The 25,601-nt window shown below is 42.6% G+C and overlaps 2 protein-coding genes across 8 annotated transcripts; both read right to left on the bottom strand.

Moving 5' to 3' along the window:
- Positions 1 to 19: 19 nt before the first annotated feature.
- On the bottom strand, positions 20 to 12,692 carry LOC136949195 (sorting nexin-14-like). 6 transcript variants are annotated; one of them, XM_067243413.1, is made up of 31 exons: positions 12,625 to 12,692; positions 12,322 to 12,423; positions 12,052 to 12,202; positions 11,646 to 11,766; positions 11,402 to 11,475; positions 11,059 to 11,137; positions 10,928 to 10,971; positions 10,731 to 10,818; positions 10,559 to 10,643; positions 10,282 to 10,438; positions 9,953 to 10,028; positions 9,749 to 9,793; positions 9,467 to 9,547; positions 9,247 to 9,361; positions 8,961 to 9,116; positions 8,604 to 8,728; positions 7,877 to 7,935; positions 6,388 to 6,537; positions 5,601 to 5,733; positions 4,389 to 4,575; positions 4,051 to 4,134; positions 3,735 to 3,835; positions 3,376 to 3,487; positions 2,869 to 2,909; positions 2,613 to 2,732; positions 2,091 to 2,214; positions 1,794 to 1,958; positions 1,448 to 1,543; positions 1,037 to 1,128; positions 663 to 719; positions 20 to 366 (listed from the first exon to the last, which is right to left on the bottom strand). In XM_067243413.1, the coding sequence occupies exons 3-31, from the start codon at positions 12,186 to 12,188 to the stop codon at positions 325 to 327; spliced, it is 2,946 nt and encodes a 981-aa protein (XP_067099514.1). In that variant the 5' UTR covers positions 12,189 to 12,202; positions 12,322 to 12,423; positions 12,625 to 12,692; the 3' UTR covers positions 20 to 324. The 6 variants fall into 6 exon arrangements, with proteins under 6 accessions (XP_067099514.1, XP_067099513.1, XP_067099515.1 ...); XM_067243412.1 differs by lacking the exon at positions 12,625 to 12,692 and having other exon boundaries at positions 12,052 to 12,205; positions 12,322 to 12,590; XM_067243414.1 differs by lacking the exon at positions 12,625 to 12,692 and having other exon boundaries at positions 20 to 363; positions 12,322 to 12,590.
- A 400-nt stretch (positions 12,693 to 13,092) lies between these two features.
- On the bottom strand, positions 13,093 to 22,819 carry LOC136949194 (heterogeneous nuclear ribonucleoprotein Q-like). 2 transcript variants are annotated; one of them, XM_067243409.1, is made up of 12 exons: positions 22,701 to 22,819; positions 20,905 to 21,064; positions 19,653 to 19,771; positions 19,305 to 19,412; positions 18,920 to 19,033; positions 18,530 to 18,706; positions 18,022 to 18,157; positions 17,075 to 17,280; positions 16,389 to 16,538; positions 15,605 to 15,726; positions 15,176 to 15,501; positions 13,093 to 14,567 (listed from the first exon to the last, which is right to left on the bottom strand). In XM_067243409.1, the coding sequence occupies exons 2-12, from the start codon at positions 21,050 to 21,052 to the stop codon at positions 14,539 to 14,541; spliced, it is 1,635 nt and encodes a 544-aa protein (XP_067099510.1). In that variant the 5' UTR covers positions 21,053 to 21,064; positions 22,701 to 22,819; the 3' UTR covers positions 13,093 to 14,538. The 2 variants fall into 2 exon arrangements, with proteins under 2 accessions (XP_067099510.1, XP_067099512.1); XM_067243411.1 differs by lacking the exon at positions 20,905 to 21,064 and having other exon boundaries at positions 22,701 to 22,815.
- Between the last annotated feature and the right edge of the window lie 2,782 nt (positions 22,820 to 25,601).

The following is a 25,601-nucleotide window of genomic DNA, read 5'->3' as shown; positions in this document are numbered from 1 at the left end:
CATGAAAACTGAGTTACATCCTTCATTTCCTGCCCTTTTCTCACAGTTGCCACTTAGGTATAAAAGGAAAGGTTATGGACAGTTAATAGTAAGAATGCTCGCTGAAGGGGCAGTGGCCATAGACAAAGATCAGTGAAGTACAGATATACACATCTCCAGTTTGTCCGACACATATAAAGTCTAGTTGTGGAACAAAACAATAAATACATTCTCAATTGAAAGATACTCTCAGTCCAAGACTAGGCTGTATCCAGGAAATCAGATCATATACATCACACATGCAGAAAGGCAGGAAGCAGAAAGTGGTGATAGGTGTTCCTCTTGCTACATCCAGGGAGCCATGAGAGATGCCTCCTTCTGGGCCTGCTAGTAGAAACACCCACAAGGCAAAGGTTAACACACCAGAGGAAGTACATGAAACCAGAAATGATTAGATCTAATCAACGGCTGATAAAAAAATAAATAAACAGGAAAACAGGAATTTTCCTTCCTTCTGCTTCGGAAATACCAAGTGATTAAAGGACTACGGTTGCTTTCCCTGACATCTTGAACTTAAGTACTTTAAGTAAAAAGAGCCAAATCCTACTATGTTTTTACACTTTATCTAGGGCACCAGCCACGGATATATACATATAAACTATTTCAACTTCAGAACTATTTACCTTGTTTAGTTCAGGGAAGAGCTCCTGGATGGCAATATCCAACAGCACATAAGTCAGCTGTGGAATGAACAGAGCAGAGGATGAACAGCATGTGGACGCATTTCCTGTATATGCTAAGCAAGATTATAATGTGTCTGTGTTTATACAGCGGTACAAACAGCATAAGACAAACAGTATTACAAATCTGTAAAAAAAATCTATTTTAGGCACAAAAAATACATGCATTCTGTGGTGTGGATTTATTGTCGTCCGTCTCCATAAATCAGAGCACCTCAGGACACTGTTTCTCTGTCAAACTTGCTTTATGTGTTTGTAGGAAAGAGAAGGAGAGAAGACATTGCAAGGACAGATGAGATGTTTATGCACTTCAGTACCTGCTTGTTGAGGACGGGTTGTTGCAGTCCATCAAAAAGCAGACGGACTCCTTCATACTTGGCCTCTTCCCCAATACATTTACCCAGGAACTCTAAAAAAAATTTTGACTGTCAGTTTACCACCTACTTATACACAGGGATAGTTTTCTTTTGGTCACTATTTGTTTACAGACACCATTTTGCTTTCTGGGAAGAGTATGAAGCAAACAACATGAACTAGGTCATGGTGACAAACCATTCCCTTCTACAAATCATGGAATTAACTATGCCTCTTTAAAAACACAACTTTTGTTCAGCCCACAATGTAGATTCCATTTATTACAGCACATTTCTAAGGAAAACATTTTAGTATTCAAGAACAGGAAGCATTTTGCAATACTCACACTATACATGTGGTGCCAATGATCTCACCTGGGATGTATTTCATCATTTCCTCAAATGTCTTCTTGGCCCTCTTCTGCTTGTCTGGTAAGCAGCGTGGCTCACTGGTCTCACAGAACACTGCATCTAGTAAAACAACGCACATGGATATATTCACATCACGATGAAAGCCATATCATTCCATTGCGTGGCATGGCCAGGAGGAACTGGATGTATGGAAACCAACATGGTTCCATGTGGGATCTGACCAATAAGCCATATTGAGCTGTAAACGATTCTCTGAGAATCCCCACCCCATTGGCTACTTTTTATGGTCCCTGGTCAGAGGCCAGCAGGTGTGGCCTGTATGGTTCTGTTTGGGTCTGAGGATAGGTACCTCTGAGCAGTGTGATAAGCGAGACCAGCCGGTGTTCCTGGACCACCTGGTCCAGTTTGAGCTGCAGGTAGTGGTCTGTGTACGCCTCCAATGTGTTCTTGAATAGGATCTTCCCGCCCATCAGCAGGTGGTGTAGCCAATCAGGGATGTGGAACACCACTCGGCCTGTCAATCAAGGAGGCATAAGAGAGAGCGTGGTGGCACTGTACTGTAAATGTAATGTAATACGGCTGATGGTGATGGTTATATATGTGAGAGTGTTTATGAGTTCAAATTGATTGGGGAGACCACACTTACCAACATACATTAAGTAGTCATACACTCCTTCCACAGTGATCATCTCCATAAAGTAGTTCTGATTGTGCCTCTTCTCTGCTGTCTCCGATCGGTTGGCATTATTCTTGAAAACCTCATTAAACAGCTATAAAACAGAAGAAAATAACTTATTGACTGGATGCAATGAAAAAAAATCCTATTATCTACAAATCTACACTACTAACAGAAATGTTACATTTGATTCACATTCATACTGCCAAACAGCGTCAAGCTGGTTGAGAATGTTTGTAGATGAATAAAAATAAGACTATTTATATAGCACATTTCATACAAGAATTGCAGCTCGATGTGCTTTACATAAAATCAATAAAAACAATAATACAAGTGATAAAAGTAATACAAATAAATGTAAAATTAAAATCTAACTCAACAAAATACAAGCCGCAGTCTTTGCAGTTTCCAAAACATCTAACTAGCCACAATCTATCTGCGGTCTCTCGAGTCCGTCTTAGACGGAATAATGCCAGTGTGGATTTGACCAACCTTCTTATCGTTCTCTGACGTGGGGCTCAGGATGGTCAGCTCCGGCCGGCTGGGTTTGGGTTTGGGAGACTCACAGGAGTTAAAGAAGGACTGCAGGAATGGCTCTAGATGTTGTCCTTTCTGAGGAGTGAAGAAGCACAGAGGGGTTATGAAACATGATTTCCATAAACATTTCGTGACATTCACTCAAACACAGGGTCGTTTCTGTGTATTCTCTCAGTCTCCCTTCAAGCTAAGATAAGACTGCCCAACTTACTTCTTTAATGAGTTTGCTGGGAACAGATTTAATAATCTTTCCTGAAATACAAAAGCAAAAGCATTCCATGATGTTCTTATAGTGCTTCAAGGTTACATTGTAGCCTTATTTTAGATTTTTTTTGTATGGCACTTTGGTTAGCACTGTTATTTTTAAATGTGCTTTATGAATAAATGTGTTCTATTGATAATGGCCGGGTTTCCCAGATTCGTTAAGAAGTTCTTAACGCCAAGAGCTTCTTAGGAGCGTTCTGAGAGCGTTCTAGAGCGTTCTTAGAACGCTCCTAAGAAGCTCTTAGCGTTAAGAGCTTCTTAACGAATCTGGGAAACCCGGCCAATAACAGTTGTTCTATGTTATAGATCTGAAACTATATTCCACTGTCCTGGGATCAAAGGTCACCATTTGCCTAAAATACATATGTTTGTATTTTAAACCCACTGTTAAATTTGTAGTCAGGTACTACTTGTTTTTTGTTTTTGTTTTTTTATACATGTACTCAGGTCCTACCTAGATTAACATCAGGGAGCATCTTATCCAGGAACTGGGACTCCATACTATGTGGAGACAGGAAGTCAGCCAGAAGTTGACTGTTACTCAGTTCAGGGTGCTGGAGAAGTTTCTGTAAGATGGAGAGAAACATGACACCCCTCTTCCTCTTGTTAGCTGTGACTAGCAGCTCTATAGCTCGTCGGTCGGTCCAAAATTGCATGGGTGTACGTAGTTGGAGCTATTGCAAATATTCTCTGGTATTTATAGTACTTCACATGACATATATATTTCTGTGTAACTGGCCTAGTTACAATATATATTTTTGTATAGATCTTAACTAGCTTGTGGTCATGTTGTACCAATTCTATTTTTGTTACCTGAAGATACTCCTGGAAGTCTTGACGTTTGGATGTCAGAAATTCATAATTCTTTGGCCCAATGATTCTTTTGGAAGGTAGCTGTGCATCAGGAAAGGATCCTATGGGGGAGTACAAACCACAACCGTGGATATAAATCCTCTTCTAAATAAATTATACATATAAATGGTGAGGGTTCTCATAATAATGAGAATGAATGACTAATAAGCCAAATGAAAATACATGTTAACCATAGATAAACTGTGATTCTATGAGTTTGTTGTATGAACTGGTCCAAGGAGGAATCCTATTATACCAAGAAGCAAAAACTACCTACCATGAAACTCAGTCAGTTTGGATTCCAGGACATAAAATTCCAGGTATCTCCTGTAGACAGACCAGTGTTCTGTCTCGTGGCCCACTGAAAAACACAAACGAGATAGATTACATTACATTGAAACCGTTTTTTGTGTGTGTTAATTTTATTTGATCATAAATTGTGGATATAAGTCAGCGTAGCAGATAGCCCTGCCATTTACAGCGAGATCTGGTCTTTCTCTCATCAGACTTAAGTCTCTCTCTCATCAGACTTAAGTCTCTCTCTCAGTCACACACAGTCTCACATTCTCCAACACTCACACTCACTCTCTCTCTCTCAAACTCACAGTCCCTCACCTGCCTTCCTGTCATTGCGCTCCACATCAATGCAAAAAACAGGGATTCTCTCCCTCTTGACCTCGTCATCAAACAGGTCTATATAGGGGATGGTAATACTCCATGCGGCCAGGTTACGGGGGGTGCTAGGCGTGCTGACCGCTTCCATAGGAGAGTCATCTTCCAGAACCATCATGGCCTCCTCTACCTGAAGAACAGAAGAGAGCTTAATGATGTGAGGACAACAGAATGTCAGTGAAATCTGAGTTAAATCAAACGGGAAGCATTGGAGCAACACAAGAAGTCTGCTATAATACAGGAAGTGCAATACCAGATTTATCTGCAAACACTAATACAGCTAGCCTGGTTACTGGAGCATCTAGTGCGTTAGCTAATGGAAATGCTAGAGAAGGAGAAAACAAACACATACTGAGGTTTAGATCTGGAACAATGCTGTTGAAGAATGAAGAAACACTGTCAAACTTCGGTTCTGTTCAAGTAAACAGGTGCATACATCTTTTTTTGAGTCTGCATTGTCTGTTCTTTTTCTGTTTTTTTTTTCAACTTATATTTAATCAAAACAGATTTAGTGACTGAGACATTCAGGATATGTATTCTGATATCCATCTTGAAATCTAGAAGAATTTCCAGTTACAAGAAATAACCTGATCAATGTAGAACAGTTATAAACAGAACGTTTCAATGCAATCATGTTAACCTCATATTCACAGATGATCCTAGCCTCTTGTCCAGTCCAACCTATAAAATCAGCCCCAAAATATCTGATACCTAGAGTAAAAGTTGTCAATATAATGTCTGTAACATCCTCAATTAAACACACTAAAAATCTATCCATTCCCATGTGTCCCTATAGTTATCATATCTTTCCTGCTGCACTGCCCCTATGTGGTGGCTACTGGTATCAACCTGGCCCAGATCCACTGTTTCAGCTTGAAAACTTAAATAAATCTTTCCCTCAACCATTCCTTGAGGTCATTTATGATCAAACATATCGAGATGGATGAAACCATATGCTCCTACACAGCTGTTTCCAAACCAGTCGCATCAGATTAGTTTGGATCTCATTTAAACGTCATATCAGATTAGTGGTTTACCCAAGGGAGGAAGGACAGACAGGACTGAAACATTTTCCAGAGTGTTCAGACGGGTGCCCTTGTTCCTATCCCCTTCAAACGTCTGATGTGAACCTGCTCGTTCCTGTTGCTGACTCACCATGTCATCCTCTCCCTCTGCAAGCCCGTGTGACGGCAACATGGCCCCTTCCATGGTGGTGCTCTTAAACACACCCTTGATCTTGCTGCCGATGCGGCTGATCCCAAACGTCTCGCCCCTCTTGGATGTGTTCCTGCACGTGACAGGAGGGCAGGGGTCAGAGTGCGAGTGGCACCAGGGTCAGCATGCATGCCCTCAACACAGCGCATGCAGCGAAGCGGAGGGACCGGAGAGGGAGGGGTCACAGGGAAGATCGAGGGGTTAGGAGGTCTAGGCGGAGAAGCTGGTAGGGGGTAGCCATCTTAACAGACCAAAGCAGCACGTCATTTCAAAGCCATCTCACAAACAAACGCCTGTGGTTTCTGGTTAAGGACTTGCAGGACAAACTGCTAAACCAATGAGTGGGAGCAGTTAAGAGCTGAGCACAATCACACGGTTCGATAAAATGATTGCGATGTTCGAACAGCAGCAAAAAAAAAATACAATCAAACCAAAATGCATAACCAATATAACGTATTTTAAATACTCTCCATGCGGGGAAAATATTTGTTTGGATCTACTGGTGCATTATACTGTTTGAAAACACAGTACACGTAACACTAAATCCTCTATAACGTTCATACTTTTGGAGCAGACTCAGTCAATCCACATTGAAGACAGGTGACAAAAGAGGGGGGTCCCATGCAGAGGTGAACAGGAGTCGGGTGATCAAGGGGTGTTGATTGGGATGAGGTTGGGAGAGGGACGACAACATCAAATGGGCTGGACATGGACCCTGGACACTTACTTGGGCGAGGCATGTCGAGGAGTAAGATAGCCAGGTGGGAGGGGGACAGAGGACTGGGCATGGAAGGGGTTAACAGATGCAGGTGAAGAGGAGCCGGTGGAGAGTGAGGACGGAGATTCGGGCCCCCAGAAACAGTCCCACTCCCAGAAACTAGACAGGCCCAGGGACAGGAAAAGTCAGGCAGGCAGGCGGGCAGGCAGAGTGAAGGTTCAGGAGATACACCAGGCCAGGCCAGGAAGTAGACAGAGCCACAGAGCCATAGACACAAGCACAGTCCGTGGCAGCGATGAATAGATGGACGAGCGGATGGGCAGATGAAAGAGAGACAGAGGAGGTTAGCCGACAGGGCTGATGGTGGTGTTCACGCATGGGGTGCCGCGGAGAAGTGCCATTCTTTACTCCTCCTTCTCCTCCTCTTCCTTCTATTTATTTCCTCTAGCTTTAGAACATAAGACTGATCTTTCTACAAGGTTAGAAGGCAGCACTGTGCCTTCGTGCCGCACAGAGGGGAAACTTCACCTGTGTCTGGAAAAATCAACCACAGACCTGAATCTAGATCCCTTTTACATCTTGGTTGACTTTGTTAGAAAGGCAGCATAGATTCCTTACACTGCCGTTGGGTCTATATCGACATATCTCGTAAGTATATGCTGTTTAGTATACTAGACAGCTGTGTATACTTGTATATCTAGTATGCAGTGCTGACCATAGACCCTATGCAGTGGATGTAGTCACTGACTGGACACCATACTGAAGGCCAGACAGAACTATACTCACCGGATGTCATCCAAACTCAGGCTATTTCTGGAACAATAGGCACAAGGAGTTAAGCCTCTTTAACACTTTTGGTAAACCTTTGGTACATCTGATTTGGTACATCTATTATATGATATATAATAGATGTACTAGAAGGATGACTAAAATAGTCTATGGATAATGGTCCTATGCTAGGTTTCAAAAAGGAGCCACACACACATAAACACCATGTTAGTGCTGTGGTAAAGGTGCATGTCACACACACATATCTCTGTACTACAGGACAGACACTAAACAACAACAAACAGTGAAATGGTTTGAGTCTTAAACTGCAGCGAGTGAAACAGTGACTCTCTGCTACAGCTGTGTTAACCAACACCCAGAAAGAACGTTTCTGTTGTTTCATCACCACAATCAGATGGCCAATTGCAGCAACAGCAGATTATGAGTCAAATAACTCCCAGGGAAGCTTTGGGTTTCCCTTCCAACTAAAACCAATGTAGCTTCCCATCAGACAGGTATGAGGAGGAAAAGCGCACCTGTGCCCCCAGGGATAACTGAAGCTTCTCTGTGGCTTCCATCTATATGAACTATTCTAACAGAGTAATGGGTACTTAATACAGACAAGCTGCACAACAGTATAGTGATTAGAGTGAACGCAGACACCTAGTGTTAATACAACAGTTTAACACAGACTGAGGCTACAGAGAATTATAACAACAACACCACCCACCTACTCAGCTTGGAGTTCCTAGCTGGGGATTCAGCCCCCCTCAGAAGCTGCCGGAAGTACTGGTGAACAACAGACAGAAAGGCAGGAAATCATCTTCACAGGAAGAAGACCACATTCTCGGTCATTCTGAACTCACTGATTATCTGGACAACTCTAAAGTTTGCAGTTCATGAAGACAACGGTTTAGGTGTTTTATCATCAATTTTAAAAGAAAAAGGTAAAGTTATGTCGAGTTGTTTTTTAACAAGAGACAAACAATAGTGGCCAAGCTTAGTGTTACGCACCCTCCATTCAAAACTAAACAATGGATCAGGACATATAGGGGATCCTTTAAAGTATCTTTCCTTCCCAGAGCCTCTATTCAGACAGGGGTTTGTGGTGGACAATAGGGGCTGGCTGGGTCTAGGCGTCCAGCTGTATTCAATGAGGGCGTCTGTAGAGAGGGTAATGCATGTTGGCAGCTTGGCAAGCAGCCAGGGTGAGCTCATTTGCCAGTGGTGAGTCCAGTGCAAGTGACACGGTCGGCAGCTGTTGGGTTGCGGAGGGATCAGCGTAGCACAGAACCGTGTGTCTGAATCCTCAAAGGAGACGCTTGGCCCGATACCTACACCCATAAAAGTGGGTGTTTGACATAAGAAGTGTATGTGGGATCGGGGATTGTGTCTAGGAAGTTGAGGCAGAGGGGTGCGTGACTAGAGTGGTCATTTGTTTGCCTGTTGGGTCTGACCTCATCGCTGTGACAGAACATGGGTGTGAAGACATTCTCCAGCAGAGAGAGGACATGCTCGTAGGCCTCAAACAGGCAGCGCATGGTCTGCAGCTTCACCACACCAGCATAGGGCCCCTGGGCAACTGGAGGGAGACACGGAGAAAGGCAGATCGCAGACCTGAAAACAGGCCCAGCAACCTGACAGCTTTCGAATCTTCAGGATCAACTTACAAGAGAAAGAAAACCCAAATGCACACCCCGACAGAACAGATTCGAGCAGGCGCACGACGAACACAGAGCAGAAACCCCATTTTGTATTGATTAAACGAATCAAACAGCAGGAAACCAATCAAATATATAATCCCGTCCACTCACTGTTTCGAATCTCCTCCACTATGAAGGGGTCAAAGCGGATCTTGTCGATGCTCTCGTCCAGACAGTAGGTCTCATATATCTGCTTCACCTCCTCGTGAAGCATCAACATCTCAGCGTCCGACAGCTCAGGACACAAGATCTTATCGTTGAACTCCTCTAAGGGATGAGTTAAAAGCGAGGGCAAAGGTCAAACTAGTCGGACCAAGGTTTGGAAGGTTTTTTCTTGTGTATCTAATGGATGTAGATGCTTTGTGTTGTACAAATAAAGTTGGGATGGATTGCTTACCTACGGTGAGGCAGAACTGGAGCACATGGACGGCCCCCTCTTGTTTCAGGAAGTTCATAAAGCGGAAGAGAAGGTCCTGCTGCTCTCTGATCTCCTTTAACTCCAGTTTTAGCACCTGGGAGAGGAGAGGAAGATACAATTTGACCCACAGGCATGAATGTGTCCATGGAAGGCGGAAGATTTGGACAGTATTATAAATGATAGAAGCCTAGGTACTTACTGAAGGCTTTTTGTTGCGAGTTTCAGAGTATTTCTGCAGGAAGGGAACCAAGACTGAGGAGGGCTCTAATGCTGCCTCAGGCTGAAAAGACACAAGTTATAAAACTCTTTACATCAAATCTACAGAGTTCGATTAAATACCAGAGATAGGATAGTATCCTAGGGTGGGTAATGTACATGACATGAAACAAGCAAACAGCATTGACACAAACCATAGACACAAAAGTTAATAAATGAACAGTTAAGCAATTTGAGCAATTCCTCATAAACAATGATAACTTACTGGAGAGTTATCAATAAATATAAGAAGCAGATGGTTGACCGTGTCCTGAAATTAGGAGAGACCACACATTAGCAATTACAATCCAACAAGAACAATCTGTATCCAGTCCATTTTGTCCTCGGAGGAGCATCATTCTCTTTATGCCTGAAAATGACCTCAGCATAAAGGAAGTGACCCCTGACCTTTACGGTCTAGAGCACTCACAGGGTCAGCCAGGTAGTCCATGGAGGGAAGGAAAACAGAGCCAGCCAAGACCTCTCGTATAAGGAGAGTGAGAGATCTGAACAGTGACACAGAGACAAGGAGAGGAAGTTGGAAAATAAAGAAGAATAACCCCGGCCCCTTTTTATTTATAAGACAAGTGAGCAGTCAAGAGTAAGTTAAAGCATGACATTCCCTGCAGAGATTAAATCAAGCTGGACACTGATACAAACAGACGAAGGACAATGGTCTAAAGCTTTTCAGATTCAAAGTCAAATCTTATTGGACGGAGTCATCAATATTGCACTCAATTCTCCCCAGTGTGGAGGTACCTGCAGTCTGAGGCCTTGGGGGGCAGGACGTACGGGAAGAGCATCTCCGTCAGCCTCCTGAGGTAGAGCAGCTCGTCTCTGCGACTGCGCAGCGCCATGTGTAGGTCAGGTCCATACTCCTCCAGGGCTGCTTGCTGCAGATACTCAGCGTTCTTCACTGGGGAAGAGGAAGTGAGGGTGTGTGTGTGTGTGTGTGTGGGGGGGGGGGGTTAAAACTTAATTCTCATGCAGAATGTGACAGGGGAAAGAATCATGACGACTGTGATTAATCTACAACCTTTAAGTCTTGCTTTGCTGATCATCTCAATGTGCTTCATGGATACCTTGAGCAACTTTTGAGTGATTAAGGAGGCGACGTCAACCTAGAACAAGAATGACAGGATCAATGCTGCTCCGGTCTACTATGACACATCATCCATACAGTCCAATGGATCGTTTGTTATTCTCACTTTCTGTGTCCGTCGGACTAACACCGCAGCCAGGAAACGCAGAGTTACCCTCAGCTCGTCAACAAACGCCTCATCGTCTGTGATGTCCCTGCCAAGGGGATTTCAATCTGTTCATATGAATTCAACTACATTATGAAAACAAACATCATGTTTATGCATTGTAATATGAAGCACCGCAGGAAAATACCACTGCTTACCTATACCAGGGATACACAAAGTTCTCAAGAACCAATTCCAGAATCTTGAAACAAAATGCAAGTATGTCGTATGAGAAAGTGTGGAAAGAAGTAAAAAAAAGAGAAGAGACTGATTTTTTCATTACTCTTACTTCTGAAAGGGAGGCATCCACTTTGGATGGAACTTTCAAGTCTAACCATGGTTGGTAGTTCTCCAACAGTAAAGTTGGCCTGTTGATTGAAAGATTGAGAGGTTTATTTTCCCCCACTATCAGGTGTTCAAACATTCTATTAAATATAAAAACATGTGACACAGTAAGACATTTTAAAATGTCTTTCAGCTCAATACAGTCATTCACTCTTGTATAAGATTTGGCCACTTGGTGGGAGTGTAACACAAGTTGTCTTCAGTTCTAGTGATGAGCCAGTATTGGAAAATCATCTTCAAACTCATTCTCACTGTGGGCTGGAATTCACAGACATAAAAAGCCTCACCTGTGCCTTTTACATTTGATGTTCCCACAGACTGCACAGCTATGCCCCAAGGGAAACAGCTCCAGCAGATCCAGCTGTTGAGAGGGACAGAGATACACACTTCAATACACACAACACTAAGATAAACTGGGTCCGTCCTAAATATAGGTCGCTGACTATATTAGAATGTCACAATCTTATAGACTATAGCTCAAATATGTTTGCATTCTGTCTTTGGAGCTCCCTACTATTTAGATTTGGCTACCTTGCTCTTTGGCTTAATGGATGGAAAGATGTTGGGCAGCAGCGATTCTGGACCCAGAGAGCAGTAGAAGGTGACGACTCCAGCCAGAAAAGACCAGAACACCATAATAATGTGCAGGTATCTGTTAACACAAAATATAATTTGTAACATGGTAAACAAACATCAAATAATACTAATCTACATAGGCTACTGTACATATTGCAATTAATTAGCCCTACAGAATATGTTTTGCCATTTGTGCTTCTATGCTGCTACAATATGCTCTTGTACATCAAATCTCTCATACGAGCAGTATTTTAATGATAATGTTAATGTTTATGAAGATGATGTTTCTGAAGTTGTTGATTATGATAATGATGATGACGGTGCGTTTCTGTTGTTGTCGTTCCGGTCCGGACCTACGTACCTGTTCAGCAGGACTGTGGATAGGAGAAGGACCAGCAGAAGGAAGCAGAAGACCGGGTACTGGCGTCCCAACTCCCGGATTAGGTCCAACCGTATCCTGTGCCTCAGTTTCTGCAGATAGGCGCTGATGCATCCCATTGTCGTTGTCGGATCTGCTATGGTCACAAAAAAACATTCATATTCCGACGTACGATAGACAGGCGGTTTCCATTCATTATGCTGCTACATAAGCGCAACATCTAGCCTAAAATTGGATATTTGGTGTACTCACCGTAAATGGTAGATCCGAATAGTTGGCAGTTGAATTTTGTTCCTTAAAATGCAGAGTGGCATCCCTCTTTTATGTTGACAACGAGCAACGCACGCTCATTGACTAAGCAATACAAGCTCAGTTGAATTAATATTCAACGCAGCTGTCCTCTAAACCGATCACATGAAATTATTTTGGGTGTTTTGTCCGACACATTAAAACTAGTTTATAAAATATTTGTCGTTCTTAGCTAGGTTACCATTGCATTTCTGCCAAAAACTATTCGTTCGGCTTACATGCGTTATTTTCGTCACTGAGACGCACCTAGTGACTCCGTCACAGCTTGATGTCATCTCCGCTTCGACTCGCTGTGACCGAGCATTTCCCCTTTTCACCAATGCCACACAGATGTGATTTAAGAGCTCTGTAAACAGTGTCAAATATATGCAAAGCATCATTTTAGTCTAAACACCAAAGCCTACTGGTGCCAGAAAATATAGCCTCCGCACAGGCCAATGTAAAATGAACATCGATATGGGTGCAAATTGATACAAGATCAACTCAGCCATCTCCGGTACACAAATAATATCCAGTGCATTCACTTAATTTGTACAAGTTGAGAGTCCTTTGAGACTTCAATTTTTGTAGATTTTGACACACCTTGTAATGCAATTTATGATCCTCTTGGGTTTGCCTTGGCGATGATCTCCAACAAATCAGACAGATGAGCTAACTGAACCATCACCTTGTTGACTCACCAGGAACACGCCATCCAAACAGTAAGACAACAGATAGAAATCAAAAGCTTTATTACAAAAATAAGTTACACTCACCTCCATTTTACAGTATAAAACAATTTATTTGCAGGAATGCAAAAAACGTTGTTGGCCACCAACAATAGTTTAAAACTGCTAACATCTTTTTTCAAAAGGTGGTTGTAATGATTTTATTGAGAGGGAGTTAACTGTGTACAAAACCGGATGAATAGCTCAGTCTCTTATGCTATACATGGAATACAAATCATAGCTGCAGTATCCCTTTGACCACTGTAGTGACTAGGATCCCTCACCAACAAACACCCACACAGATGCTCACTGGCTTGGACATCATGGCCTTTATAATTCAATCAAGAAAGAAGACCTTGACTGAACTTTTAAGTAGCTGGTTTTACTGTCAGGAGGGATCGTCATCAGGATTTTGCCATGATTGGGACAATTGTTTTTCAACGAGGATTATTAGTATTATAATGATGGGTGCTGAACATAATTCTGTTGTACATCCTTCAAAATTACTCTATTGGTATTATAAAAACACAAATCCATTGTTGGAAGTGGGAAAGGGAGACTGCAGGGCTTAGTCAAAGGCAGTTGGGGTGCCTCTGGGATGTTTGAAGCCTTTACAAAAGTAACATTTTTTTCCAAACTATACAACCAGTAACTACATAATCTGAAGAAGCAAGGCAGCTAATTCAGTTCAAAATAGGATAAAAGCAGGGCTTGTTCGGGCTCATCATATGAGATTATTTTGCATGCCCAGTTTGACTGTTTGCAGTGTCAGAGCTGCAGCAAAATGACTATATTACATTAAGTACATCAGTTGGCGCTGCCTCTCTTGTGCATATTTTGTGGTGAACAAGCCCTGCTTTCATCAATATAGTTTCCCTATGTACAGTACAGGCCGGGTGGTCTAGTCCTCTGTACTGAGGTAGTCAACCAACCCTTTAAAGACAAGTTCTGAAAAGAACCACTTTCCTGGAATGCCTGACTTATCCATGCCAGGTGGCTACACCCTAAAAACCTGCAAATGTTCTCTTTCAAAAACATCCAAATCAAACGATTAAGATTAACATGGATATTCCGACATTAAAATTGCGATTAGCACAAAAATATACAATAGCATCAAGCTCCTTTGAGCCACTTCAAACTAAGAAACGTAAAAAGTGCAAATTCTTCAATAATTATTTAAAAATGGCATTTTGGGGGGGGCGGGGCAGGGGGAGATTGTAGGACAGGGCTGGGGGTAGGGACGAGGAGGGGCGGGCAGTGGCGAGTCTTCTAAATGCTCCGGTTCTCTTAAAAGGGGAAGGGAGGGAGGGGGGGGTGGCAGTTTGAGAGGGGGAGATGCTTCTGTAAGGCTGGAATATCATTGGACCTTTTCGTCGAGTTCTTCCATCCACATCCATTGCAGTTTATGGTGTAACCCCACACAGCAAGTCAAGTCTTCACCGCGACAAACAGGTCAGGACCGGCCTCGACCCCGTTTCCCTGCTGGTCAAGCAACAATACAGACAGATACAATTAGAACCCATTTTTACACACAATCAATGAAATCAATATAAATACACACTTTTTACCCATCTACTTTTGTCATAAAACGCTGCAACACAGAAAACCTCCTTCGAAGTTCCTAACATTTTTCCTACACGTGTTGGTCTGGTCAGCAGAGAAGCAGGCAGACAGACTGACAGGCCTTGAGCTGAAGCCCTGAAAGATGACACCTGTCAGGGATTAGCTGTGAAGCCAACAAGCAGGTGTCCCTTTTCACATGGAAAACAGGCGAGTTCAGACAGTGGTAAAAACTAAATTATGGAGTTCAGGCCGTTTTAATTTATAAAGAATAGACACACACTTAAACAGGTTTATAGTGTCAAATGGACGATTCTTATCTAAGGACACCTGCTTATTACATCACACTAAACTATATACATGTTGGAGAAACTTGCACAATACCCAAATTCTGGATCTGATTTGCAGTAAATAGCTTAGCACAACTTAGACCTTTACACACACACAGATATGACATAAGACTGTCAGATGAGCCAAGCACACAGACAGATTGCACTCAGAAATACCAAGCCCTGTCACCCCTCACTCACCTCTGCTCGTTCCTGGACCTCCTCTCTGGGAGAACCCCACTCGGCCCCTGGGTGTGACCGCCCCACGGCCCCGGGATGGGGTGGCCCCTCCACGGGCTCCTCCTCTGCCCCCCCGGCCCCTCCCGGTGGTCTGGAAGTCCTCGTAGCCGTAGTAGGGGTCTTCGTAGCCGCCTCGGTAGTTATGGTAGTCATAACCGTAATAGTCGTAATAATCTTCATAGCCATAGTAGTCTGGCTGGTACGAGTAGCCGCCCCTGTTGCCTCGCCCTCTGCCTCTTGCTGGAGGGGGCATGTGGGGGGGTCCGTAGTAATAGTAATCGTCATACCTGGGGAGAAGCAAAAGAGAATGCTTTAGGTCTGAGCAGGATGCATACAGTAAGAACGCAGCAAACACAAATAGAAATAATCTTAACATCAGCTTCTACCTACATTTGCGTTTTAGCCGCTTGCCTCTGGGCTTTGCGTTCTTTCCTCTTCTGGTCAGGTGGCTTAGCAAAGACTATTTCGATGTGTTCTCCCTCCAGGTCCTTGCCATTGAGATCGGCCAGCGCCTGTGAAGACAGGAAGTCCAATCAAACTCTGACCTCTCCTAAAAGGACAAGGCTTCCCACACCAAGGCCGTAGCCATGGAGTCAACATTGGGGGGGACAAATTACATTTTTTATGATAATTTCGGAAAGCGTACGTGGTTGCCTGTCGCAGCGTAGCACATTTATATTTTTATATCAATATATTGGGGGGGGGGGGGAGACACATTTTGACCAGATATGAAAATTGGGGGGGGGATGTGTGTGTCCCAATATACATTATGATTACGGCCTTGTCCCACACACATACTGTGATATACCACATTTATAAATGTTATTGCCGTAGGCATCTAAAAGCTGATTGTGTTCCAGTCATCAAGGTAAATCTTCTCCTGGTGCCATTTAAGGCGTGTTTGGATGCATGAAGCAAGCGCTGCATTCGGTGTAACTGTTTGTTGCTTGCTGTGTGCTTTGAGTTAAAAAGGGCAACCCAGTAGGGACAGAAACCCAGAAGCCTCTACTTGCTTCCTTACCCCATCTCTCCCCTCAGTTTAAATTGAGAAAATCTCAGGGAAAGAACCTTCTGTAATCTCCAATGCACCATTTGAAGGAAGTGAGGAGAGAGGACCTAAGAACCCTAATAAAGTTTACTGAGATTCAAAGAAAGCTTTGATGGAGTATAATACCTTCACAGCACCATCCCTCTCCTCAAAGTGAATAAAAGCATAGTCTTTCAGCTTCTTCACCCGCTCCAGTTTGCCAAACTGACTGAAGGCCTTTTCAAGTATCTCCTCCGTAACAGTACTGGCCAGGTTTCTCACAAACAGCACTTTGACCTGTACAGTGGTGAGGAACAAGAAAAAGTTGGTTTATTAAATTGGTTTATAACACAGGGGGTCACATATTGGACAATTGAAACTGGATTCCTAAAGTTTAAGCATCAAATTCAAAACTATATGAAACTCAATTACTATGTGGCTACCATTGAATGAGTCACCCTCCTAATTCAAGTTAGAGTTGACAAGCATCTCAAGCTCAGAGGGATGACAACAAGACAATGTGACAGACGAGGGCATGTACAAACAGTTTCTGGTCAGTGTCCAATCAGATCTTAGCGGTAAGCTTTCAACATAACTGGAGTTACTCAAGAATAAAATAAGGATGTCATCATCTGGACACTTCGCAGCAAACAGAATCTATTCAACCTCTTTCTGTGATTACAACTGTCACTTCACCTCTTCACCACAGCTTTAGAACTCATATTAAAGTCCTTAATGTTCTACGAATGGCTGTAACAAGGGAGTACAATAAAATCGGACATTGATGAAACTCCCACTAACCACCTTTCCCTCGTGCTTAGATCCATCTTTACCTTGGCCATGACCTCAGGGTCTGGGTCCTCTATGGGGTCCGCCCATTCCACCGTCACCACGTTCCCCCACACCTTGACCTTGCCGCTCATCAGGCGGCGGCGGGCCTGGGCAGCGGTCTTGTGGTCTTCATACTCCAGGAAGCAGAAGCCCCTGTTCTTCTTCTTGTCGTCAGGCTGGTGGTACAGGATGACATCATTAAGACCCTCTGTTGAAAGACAAGGAGGGAGGGAGGGAGATAAAAGGAGAATGTGGAGGGGAGAGGGGTGGGAATTAAAAAATAAGGTGAATAATCTGAACAAATCATAGTATCAGTCATATCTGTTATATAGAGCCATTTGATGATGAGCACAGCTGAAAATGGAAGTCCAATAATTTACAACCTATCAGGCTGCTCTAAAATCTATGGAAAGAGTTTTTCCTCTGCACAAAGCTCTTCTACTGTCCATCATGGTGATTTGGAGAAGACAATTAAATATGTTAAACCAACTTCTGCTCAGTTTCCATTCAGATCTTAGCGGTAAGCTATCATCGTAACCGGAGTTACTCCAGTATAGATTAATGATGTCATCATTTGGAAACTGAATACAGAAGCTGTTTCAGAAATAAATACTGAAACTTAATTTCCCCCACAATACAACCTATAATATGTGCAAATGTTTATATGTAAAACTGTTTGAAAAACTTGCAGTAGGTCAATGCCGGCAGCGGAGATAATGGAAGAATGAATCCAAATCTGATGAGTGATAATCTTTTAGTTAACAATCTATTATTTGTATTTATTTTTACTGGAACTAAGTTCCAGTGTGCAGGTTATAGCTGACAGAAAACAAACCATGCAATTCAGCATAGAGGTACCGATTAGTTCAAGTTTGATGTGTATATGACAATAACCTGTAAATTCACTATTCCACTGGGTGGTTCAACACAGGAGTTGGGTTATCAGTACCTGTGACTTTTGCAAACTCTTCCACGATCTGCTCTTTTGTTTTACTCTTGGGGATGGAGCCAACAAACAGTCTATTATTGGCCACAGAGATGCACACGCCAATGTGTTTGCCTGGTCGAATTTCATTGTTGTTGCACTGTGCAAGGGGATTGGGGGGAGGGAGAGAGAGAACATGTCATATAGTTAGCAAAGCCAGTCTGAGACCTCCATTCCTATCATTACTGTCAGGAAGGAGGTTGACCACATATGGCAACAGGCATCTGCCTCAGCCTGTGAAACAATTCACAATTGTACATGCTTGATTTAGACTTCATGGCGAGTTTGCACTTTTGGGGGGCTACTGAAATGGTTTGATTATATAGATCAAGTGCACAATAAGTACACTGTATAAACAATTGTGCATCTATGGATGTGTGCCACTGCTATGCACAGGACATGGACTCTGACCTGGGTGGAACCACCATTATAGATGGTCCACAAACAGAGTGCTAGTTTCAAACAGATGTACCAGTTTGACTGCCTCCTGCGCAGCCTCTTTGGTGCAGAACGTGACAAAAGCATAGCCTCGGTTGAGGCCACTGAGAGGGTCCATCATCAGACGCAGGTCCCAGATCGGCCCCGCCTTCTCAAACAGTGGCACCAGCTCATCTTCAAACAGGTCTCTGGGGATCTTACCCACAAAAATCTCAAATGGGAAAGAAAAGGAGAAGAAACTAGTTGAAAGTGAAATATTTTAAATGTTTTCCTTCCCACCTGATATGATAAAATTGGTATAACTGGTTTAGAGACCATTTCAAAGACCCTATCGTATTCGAGATGGCAATTAACTCAAGGGAAGGAAACGGGATGATTGCACTTCTCTAAATGTTAACAGTGCCGGCGTAGTGTTGAGGCATACCTCTGTACCAATGGTGGGCTGAGCCCCCGAGTGGGCGGAGTCTGGAGGAGGACCTCCATACTTCCTCTGGCCCGTGGTCACATCAAGTGTGTAGCCAGTCCTCTCCAGTAGGGCCTTAACAGGGAGGGTTTCAGTCAAACACCAAACACACATCTTTTAAATATTTATATTTAGAGGGTTACATGTTAAGTGTATTGTTTCCCCATTAGGTGTGCACTTGTCCACTCCATTACAAAAGATAGTCATTGGGTTGTTTAAATTATTAGCCTTGGACCACTCCAGTGTCAGAATTGTCACATTTGGTGGACTTGTGCACACAGAGGAAAATGGAAGAGACAGTTTTTCTAGCTGTGTGATATGCAGCCCTCTACTACTCCATCCTCACCTTGATTTTGGCCTCATCTGGTCCTTTGTTAGAGTCCGAGACTTTGGTCCCCTGTTTCTCCCTCTGTCTGTACGTCTTCATTACTCCACACAGAAAGGCACTTTTGTTCTGTGCAAACAAAGTCAGTTCAGTAGGTTTCTGGATTAGAAAAGGAGCTTGATACTCATACTGCCACACTATACTTTTATTTACATATTGGATTAGCGAGCCCTGCTTGTGTTATTGTTACGACTGAAAACAGATTGTGAACGCACAACAAATCGGATCTATATGTAGACCCTTACTAATAAATCAGACAGGCAGTATTGATAAACAATTCCTGCTCATCCAAACTGACTCAGACCATACCTGAACATGTGAGAGGTCGCTGTCCTTGAACTGCAACAAAACTTGCAGAGCACCTTCCTCGTTGAACTCCTTCAGGGCCTCGATTGCTCGGTCATCTAAGTCACTGTGTGACACCAAACCTGAAAAGAGAAGACAGCACGAGAAAAAAAACCATGACAACATGATAGGTAAGTCAAAATATTATAGGATGGTCATGCAATTTAATACACAGATCTGGGGTCTTGAAGAGAGGAAAAATTAAAGTCAATTTATTTCCCATTGTTAAATGACACATTTCAGAGACAAGGAATTCTGAAGCAAAGTGCAGAATCATTCAAAAGACATGGGTCCATTTAGAGCCTTGGAATGGCACTGTATTGATGGTGCGTTCTGTAAGAGCAGCACTTTCGAGTGTCTATTTTTTGTAGAACTAATCTTAACAGATGTGTTGGTGAAACTGGACACGGCAGTCCCCTGTACTGTGGGGCTCTCCTAATGAGCCCGTCCACATTCTGCTCCACGGAGGGCCCATCACCTGTCCCAGACACCGACAGCTGCTGCCATTGTTTCTGCTTATGTCCATCTGGCTGGCTGGCTGGCTACTGCTCTGCGCTTTGAGTGATCTCAAAATCGAGATCAGGAAACCCTCTGAACCCCTCTACAACCCTAGACATTTGTGATATCCAAATCTGAGAGGGCTCAGATCCGAATTGGCTGTTCCAAATATGATTACGACAACCTGACAAAAGACTGTGGACAGGATAAAGCTAGTTTGAGAACCTTGCATATATACCTAGGCAATATTCTTACATCAACACTAGTTGTGATGGGAAGATGGGGCTGGGGAGGTCTTATCTGGTATATAGAGTATTTGGCTGAGACTGGGAGATCTCAACTGAATAGGAGGCCTGATTTGACAGAGCGAATCTTTGCTTCAGCTTCCAATTTCTGAGAACGCAGCACTGGCTGTGATGCCAGAGCTGCGTTCACAGGACATCCATATATGTGACTTTTTCTATGCGGAAGTGGTGTACATCATTAACAGACACGCGAATGCTTCATTTCAAACCAATAGCATTCGTGGCGTCTTTCATCGTATTATTTTTGGTTAACACTGCAGTACCCATTTTGGTAGGAAACCACAAAAAGTTGCTTGAGGATCCCAATTCCCACATTCAAAGGTGATATATATATAATAAAATATGACAGCACATGCAATTGCAAAAATAAATATTTGTGTGAATGAATATGCTGGATATTCAATGTGCCTTACCTGCTATGTAAATTTCGTCTAGTTTTTCAGCAACTTTCTGTGGTAAACCAGCTTCTATTAAAGTCTGGAAGTGCTCAGAATGGGTAACTGCAGAGGAGGTTTCCATAGGTTCTTCTGGACCATTTCCATTAATATGTTCTGTGGCCATGTCTCCAGAAATCTGTGCAAATGCAATGAGCCAAATTAATTCCTGGGGTTAAGGGCAAACTGTGGTGCGTTCAGGAAGGAGCAACGTCTTAGATAGGAATTCAGGCCAAAAATGTAACGTGGAGATGCAGCATGTTTTGATGGACTGGTTTGTAGAATATATGGAATAATGTCAGTCACCATATTTATCAAATGTATTAATTCCATAATCCCGACCCAGTTTCCAGACTTAGGTTTCTGATCAGGATGAAGTTCAAAGCAACAAGCTGGCTAGGTACTTCTCCCCTCCCGCCGTCACAGGGGCTTGGTCTGATCACTAAATTATGAGTTAGCTCGCCGTTCGGTTGCTGACTTCAGCACGGGCCAGATAGCTGAAACACGTGTTTCTCCTGCACAGTCTGAAGCCCTAGTTTCCGGTGGCTGTCCAGTCAGCAAGCATGCGTTACAGTTACCAATGTTTTATATCTTCTATGCAAAGTTACAACAATAACCTAGCAAACTAACAATTAGGTCATTTCGCTAGCAAACTAGCACAAAACAATTAGCTAGCTAATGTTGTCTGGTTAAAGTCAGAAAGACTAGCTAGCAAGCTAAAGGCAATAAAACAATTTACAATTGTTTATTGCAAAATGGGGTTGAGCTTCGAAATATCCCAGAAACAAATGTGGCTACACAATTCAAACTATGCTAACCAACACTATATGCGATATTAAAGATAAAATGGTTACTGAGGAATTGCCATAGTTAGGTCATTAACTTGGGTACCAAGTTTTATATCTTAGCAGTTATTCATTGCAAACTTTGATTAGACGTCTAACGTTTAGCCTGACTAATTTATAAATTAGTCGAGTTAAACAATTACTCGTTCCAGATTTGGGTTTAAACTTCAAACAGATGTTCACACCTTCAATGTAGTTGTCATTTTTAACCATAATTGTTTATGGTTAAAACTACTTTATAGATTAGCAGTCACGCTTGCTAGCGGCAAAGACGATTTCTCCTAGCACGCCATGGCCTACCAAGCCTAGCAAACTCTGAATGACACATGTTCAACTGCCTAGCGCCATAGAGCTAACTAGTAGCTAACCATAGCCCCCTCCTTGACAAGTCTGTCAGACAATAACAAACCACATTAACTAATTTTGAATTAAAATCAGGTAGCCATCCAATTAATATGCATATTGCATAGCAAATGTTTAAGTAGTAAGGGGGAACTACATGGCAGTAGTTCACTGTTTGACAGCACTGGTCTTAACAACACTTTCGAGTTTGCACGCTCGTGCTGAGGCTAGCTAGCTAGCGCCAGTGACAATGAGCACGTCATTCTTGATCTGTCAGAATTGGCCAGATAGCTAACTTAGCTAAGCTCACTCCCCCTTCATGACTATATATGCCCCTATAACCAACATAGTTTGCTGATTTAAAGAATTTAGCTAATTATTTGGAATGTGAATACAGGCCTTGCAGGCTAAGTGTGCTAGCTTCATGGTTTGTCAACGTGCCGCCACATAGGAAGAGTCCATTTTCAAAAAGCCGGTCTGGAGAACCCGTCCCAACCACCAGTTTCCACATTGTTCGAAACACCACACGATCTTTGACTGTACATATCAATTACGAAAGATGTGACTAATTAGTTGCGTTCATCATACCTGCCGATGGATCACCAACTTGTATGTTGTTGATTATTTCGGAAGGAAAGTGTGTTAATTAAAAGAGAAAAAGTGTAAAACTCCCGGCACTGGTCCGGATCCACTCATTCACTCTTGAGGATGTAAAATGGCTGCCACGTTCACGCCGCGAGTTTTGTCTCATCGATGGGGTTTCTTGGACACCCATGCACGGGCTTGCCTTCCATGCATTTACAGTAGCCTACAGTTGAGGATTATTGACAGCAATGCATGGATATGCAACGGTGCAGAGCGAAGGTGGAATTATTAGTCAGTGCACCACAACATATACAATTAAAGTGAGACGTTTTATTGTATTAAGCAAACCGTGTGATGCTGTCAAAACATACGATATATTTAATTTACAAAATACTGTTTTGGAATTATAGGCACATTTGTTGGTATATAGCCTAGATAATTATATATCCCATGCAACCAACCTCCCGATATTTTATAGCATGCATTGCACACCCAATATACTAGGCCTACTAAAACAATTTGGTAGAATTTTCAAGGTCTAGGCTATAATGTAGGCTACAGAATAATTTACACAGTCTGATGTTTTTTTTCATATTTGGGTTTACACACGTGTCCTCTTTTGGGGATTTTGGCATTGTAATGCTACCGACAGTTACCAAGAGTTGAAATACTACATCGAGACGCACTTGCAATTTCCCCCTTTCACCACACCGTGTCACTCTCTCCCTGAACTTGACCAAGTAGGCCTAGGGGTTCTTTGCATGAACAAAGAACAAATACAGAATGAGAGAATGAGTGTAAATCATGAAGATAGAAACGCATTAATATTCTAATTTAGTGGTCCAAATTCACTCACAATCACAGGATAATTATGTTTTTCTCAGTCAGGAGGACTCTGCAGGCATCTAATAATAATAAGAAACCATATGCTTGAACCTAGCAGAGTCAATGTGAGGAATGGCACAGGATTGTGCTTAATTAATTCCTGTGGGCAACAGGAGCTAGTCATTGCTGAATATAAACCAGCCATCATTGTAAAATATGCAATGTCCTCCTGCATATCTCACCCTAGGATGACTTATAATCAATGACATACGTCGCTGTGGGACGTGACTGAGGAACAGGCTGGAGTTCTGGACTGAATAAATGTGCACTTTTTCCATACATCAAGTATAATGTATTTCCATCAAATATAGGTGGGTCTTTAGTTCAGACATTTTTTATTGTTTTTAGCAACATTTATTTATCGAAATATATGTATTATATACAGTGACAAATGGTTGGAAGACAACCCACAGTATGATAAGGTATGAATGCTTATGTATGTATGCTATGCTTGTTTAAGTGAGATACAAGACACATTAAAAAAAAAAATTGTCTTGAAATCAATGAAGACATCAATATGTAATGTGTTGTGCTCCGTGTTTTCATGTGTTTGATATTGTCTGCGCAACCGCAATATCAGACTTTACATTTACATTTTTGTCATTTAGCAGACGCTCTTATCCAGAGAGACTTACAGTAAGTACATTCTCCCCGAGGCAAGTAGGGTGAACTGCCTTGCCCAAGGACACAACATCATTTTGCACGGCTGGGAATCAAACCAGCAACCTTCTGATTAATAGTCTGATTCCCTAACTGTCAGCCATCTGACTCCCATCTGACATTTTCATCAAAATGACCTATATGACCCCTGGCACCCCCCCTCCCCTCACCTCCCCAAAAAAACACCTACATAAATAAGATTGATTAAGGCGACACCTAAACCTTTCCGTCAAAGTTTACTGTGTTAAAGAAGGGCCCTAAGGTTTAACAACAGTGAGCTCAGCAGATCCAACCAGAGGGCAGAGAATGATATAAACCAGGTGCATCATTATCTGAGATGTCAAACATGAGTGTTGATTAGGGGCCTGATTTAGGGGCCTTTATTCTACCACAATCATCTTAGTGCTTCGGATGTTTTCTGACAAAATACTTCCGATGGTATACAGGGAGCTAGGGAACCAATCCTTTGGAAAATTTAGTTCAAGGCCTAAACATGGACACACAATTATTCAGGAATATGACCGTTTTTTTAATACTGGGAAGACATGTGATAGTAAAACCACACAAACAAATACTACTGTAGCAAGAGAAAAAGAGCTTACTAGAAGTTAGAAAGGTGATTAACGTGAGGTAGCCTATAGCAACTCAGCATGTGAGTTGAGCGGGACATTTCAACAGCAAAAGAACATGACCTTCTAACACTGCAGTGGTTCCAGGCATGCACTTAAGAGGTATTGGCTCATGCAGAGCGTGAGATGAAATATTATGAGGTTATTAGAACTTGCATGGGGACTGTGAATGCAAATATTCGTCTGGTAAACTTAGAAACGCCTGTAATGCATTGCACACATGAACCCGATCCCGGGACGGTTCATATCTCATTATAGGTCGATATATTCATTTATACTGCAGGATGCTTACTGAGGCAGTTCAGAGTAAGTACCTTGCTCAAGGGTACCATCTGGGATTGAAGCCGTTATCCTTTTTGACACCTCCCTCAACTGCTGATTAAGGAGAAATGTTTTAGACTTCTTCCTTTTCCGCAGACATCGCCTGATCAACCATATCTCCTGTTTCCATTACTAGGCAACATAGATTTTAACATTAGAGCTTGTTGTAGAGATTAATGAACGTGAGATGAAGAAGCCTTTGCAAAATGTGCAATCGACTCCTGTTTGTAAATGCGCCACGCATTTACGCGCGATAGCCTATACAGCCTGTCACCAATTGCAGTAAAGTTTCTGCACTGGATAGCCTAGCCTACAACAGATATGTCCATGTTATTAACATCTCAAGCTACAGAGGAATGTCACCTCCGGAAAAAGAGCACTGTCGTCAGAATCCATTCGATAAATTGCC

Source organism: Osmerus mordax, chromosome 9 (genome assembly GCF_038355195.1).
Source record: "Osmerus mordax isolate fOsmMor3 chromosome 9, fOsmMor3.pri, whole genome shotgun sequence".
Classification (NCBI taxonomy): domain Eukaryota; kingdom Metazoa; phylum Chordata; class Actinopteri; order Osmeriformes; family Osmeridae; genus Osmerus; species Osmerus mordax.
This window is presented reverse-complemented; position numbering and strand designations above follow the sequence as displayed.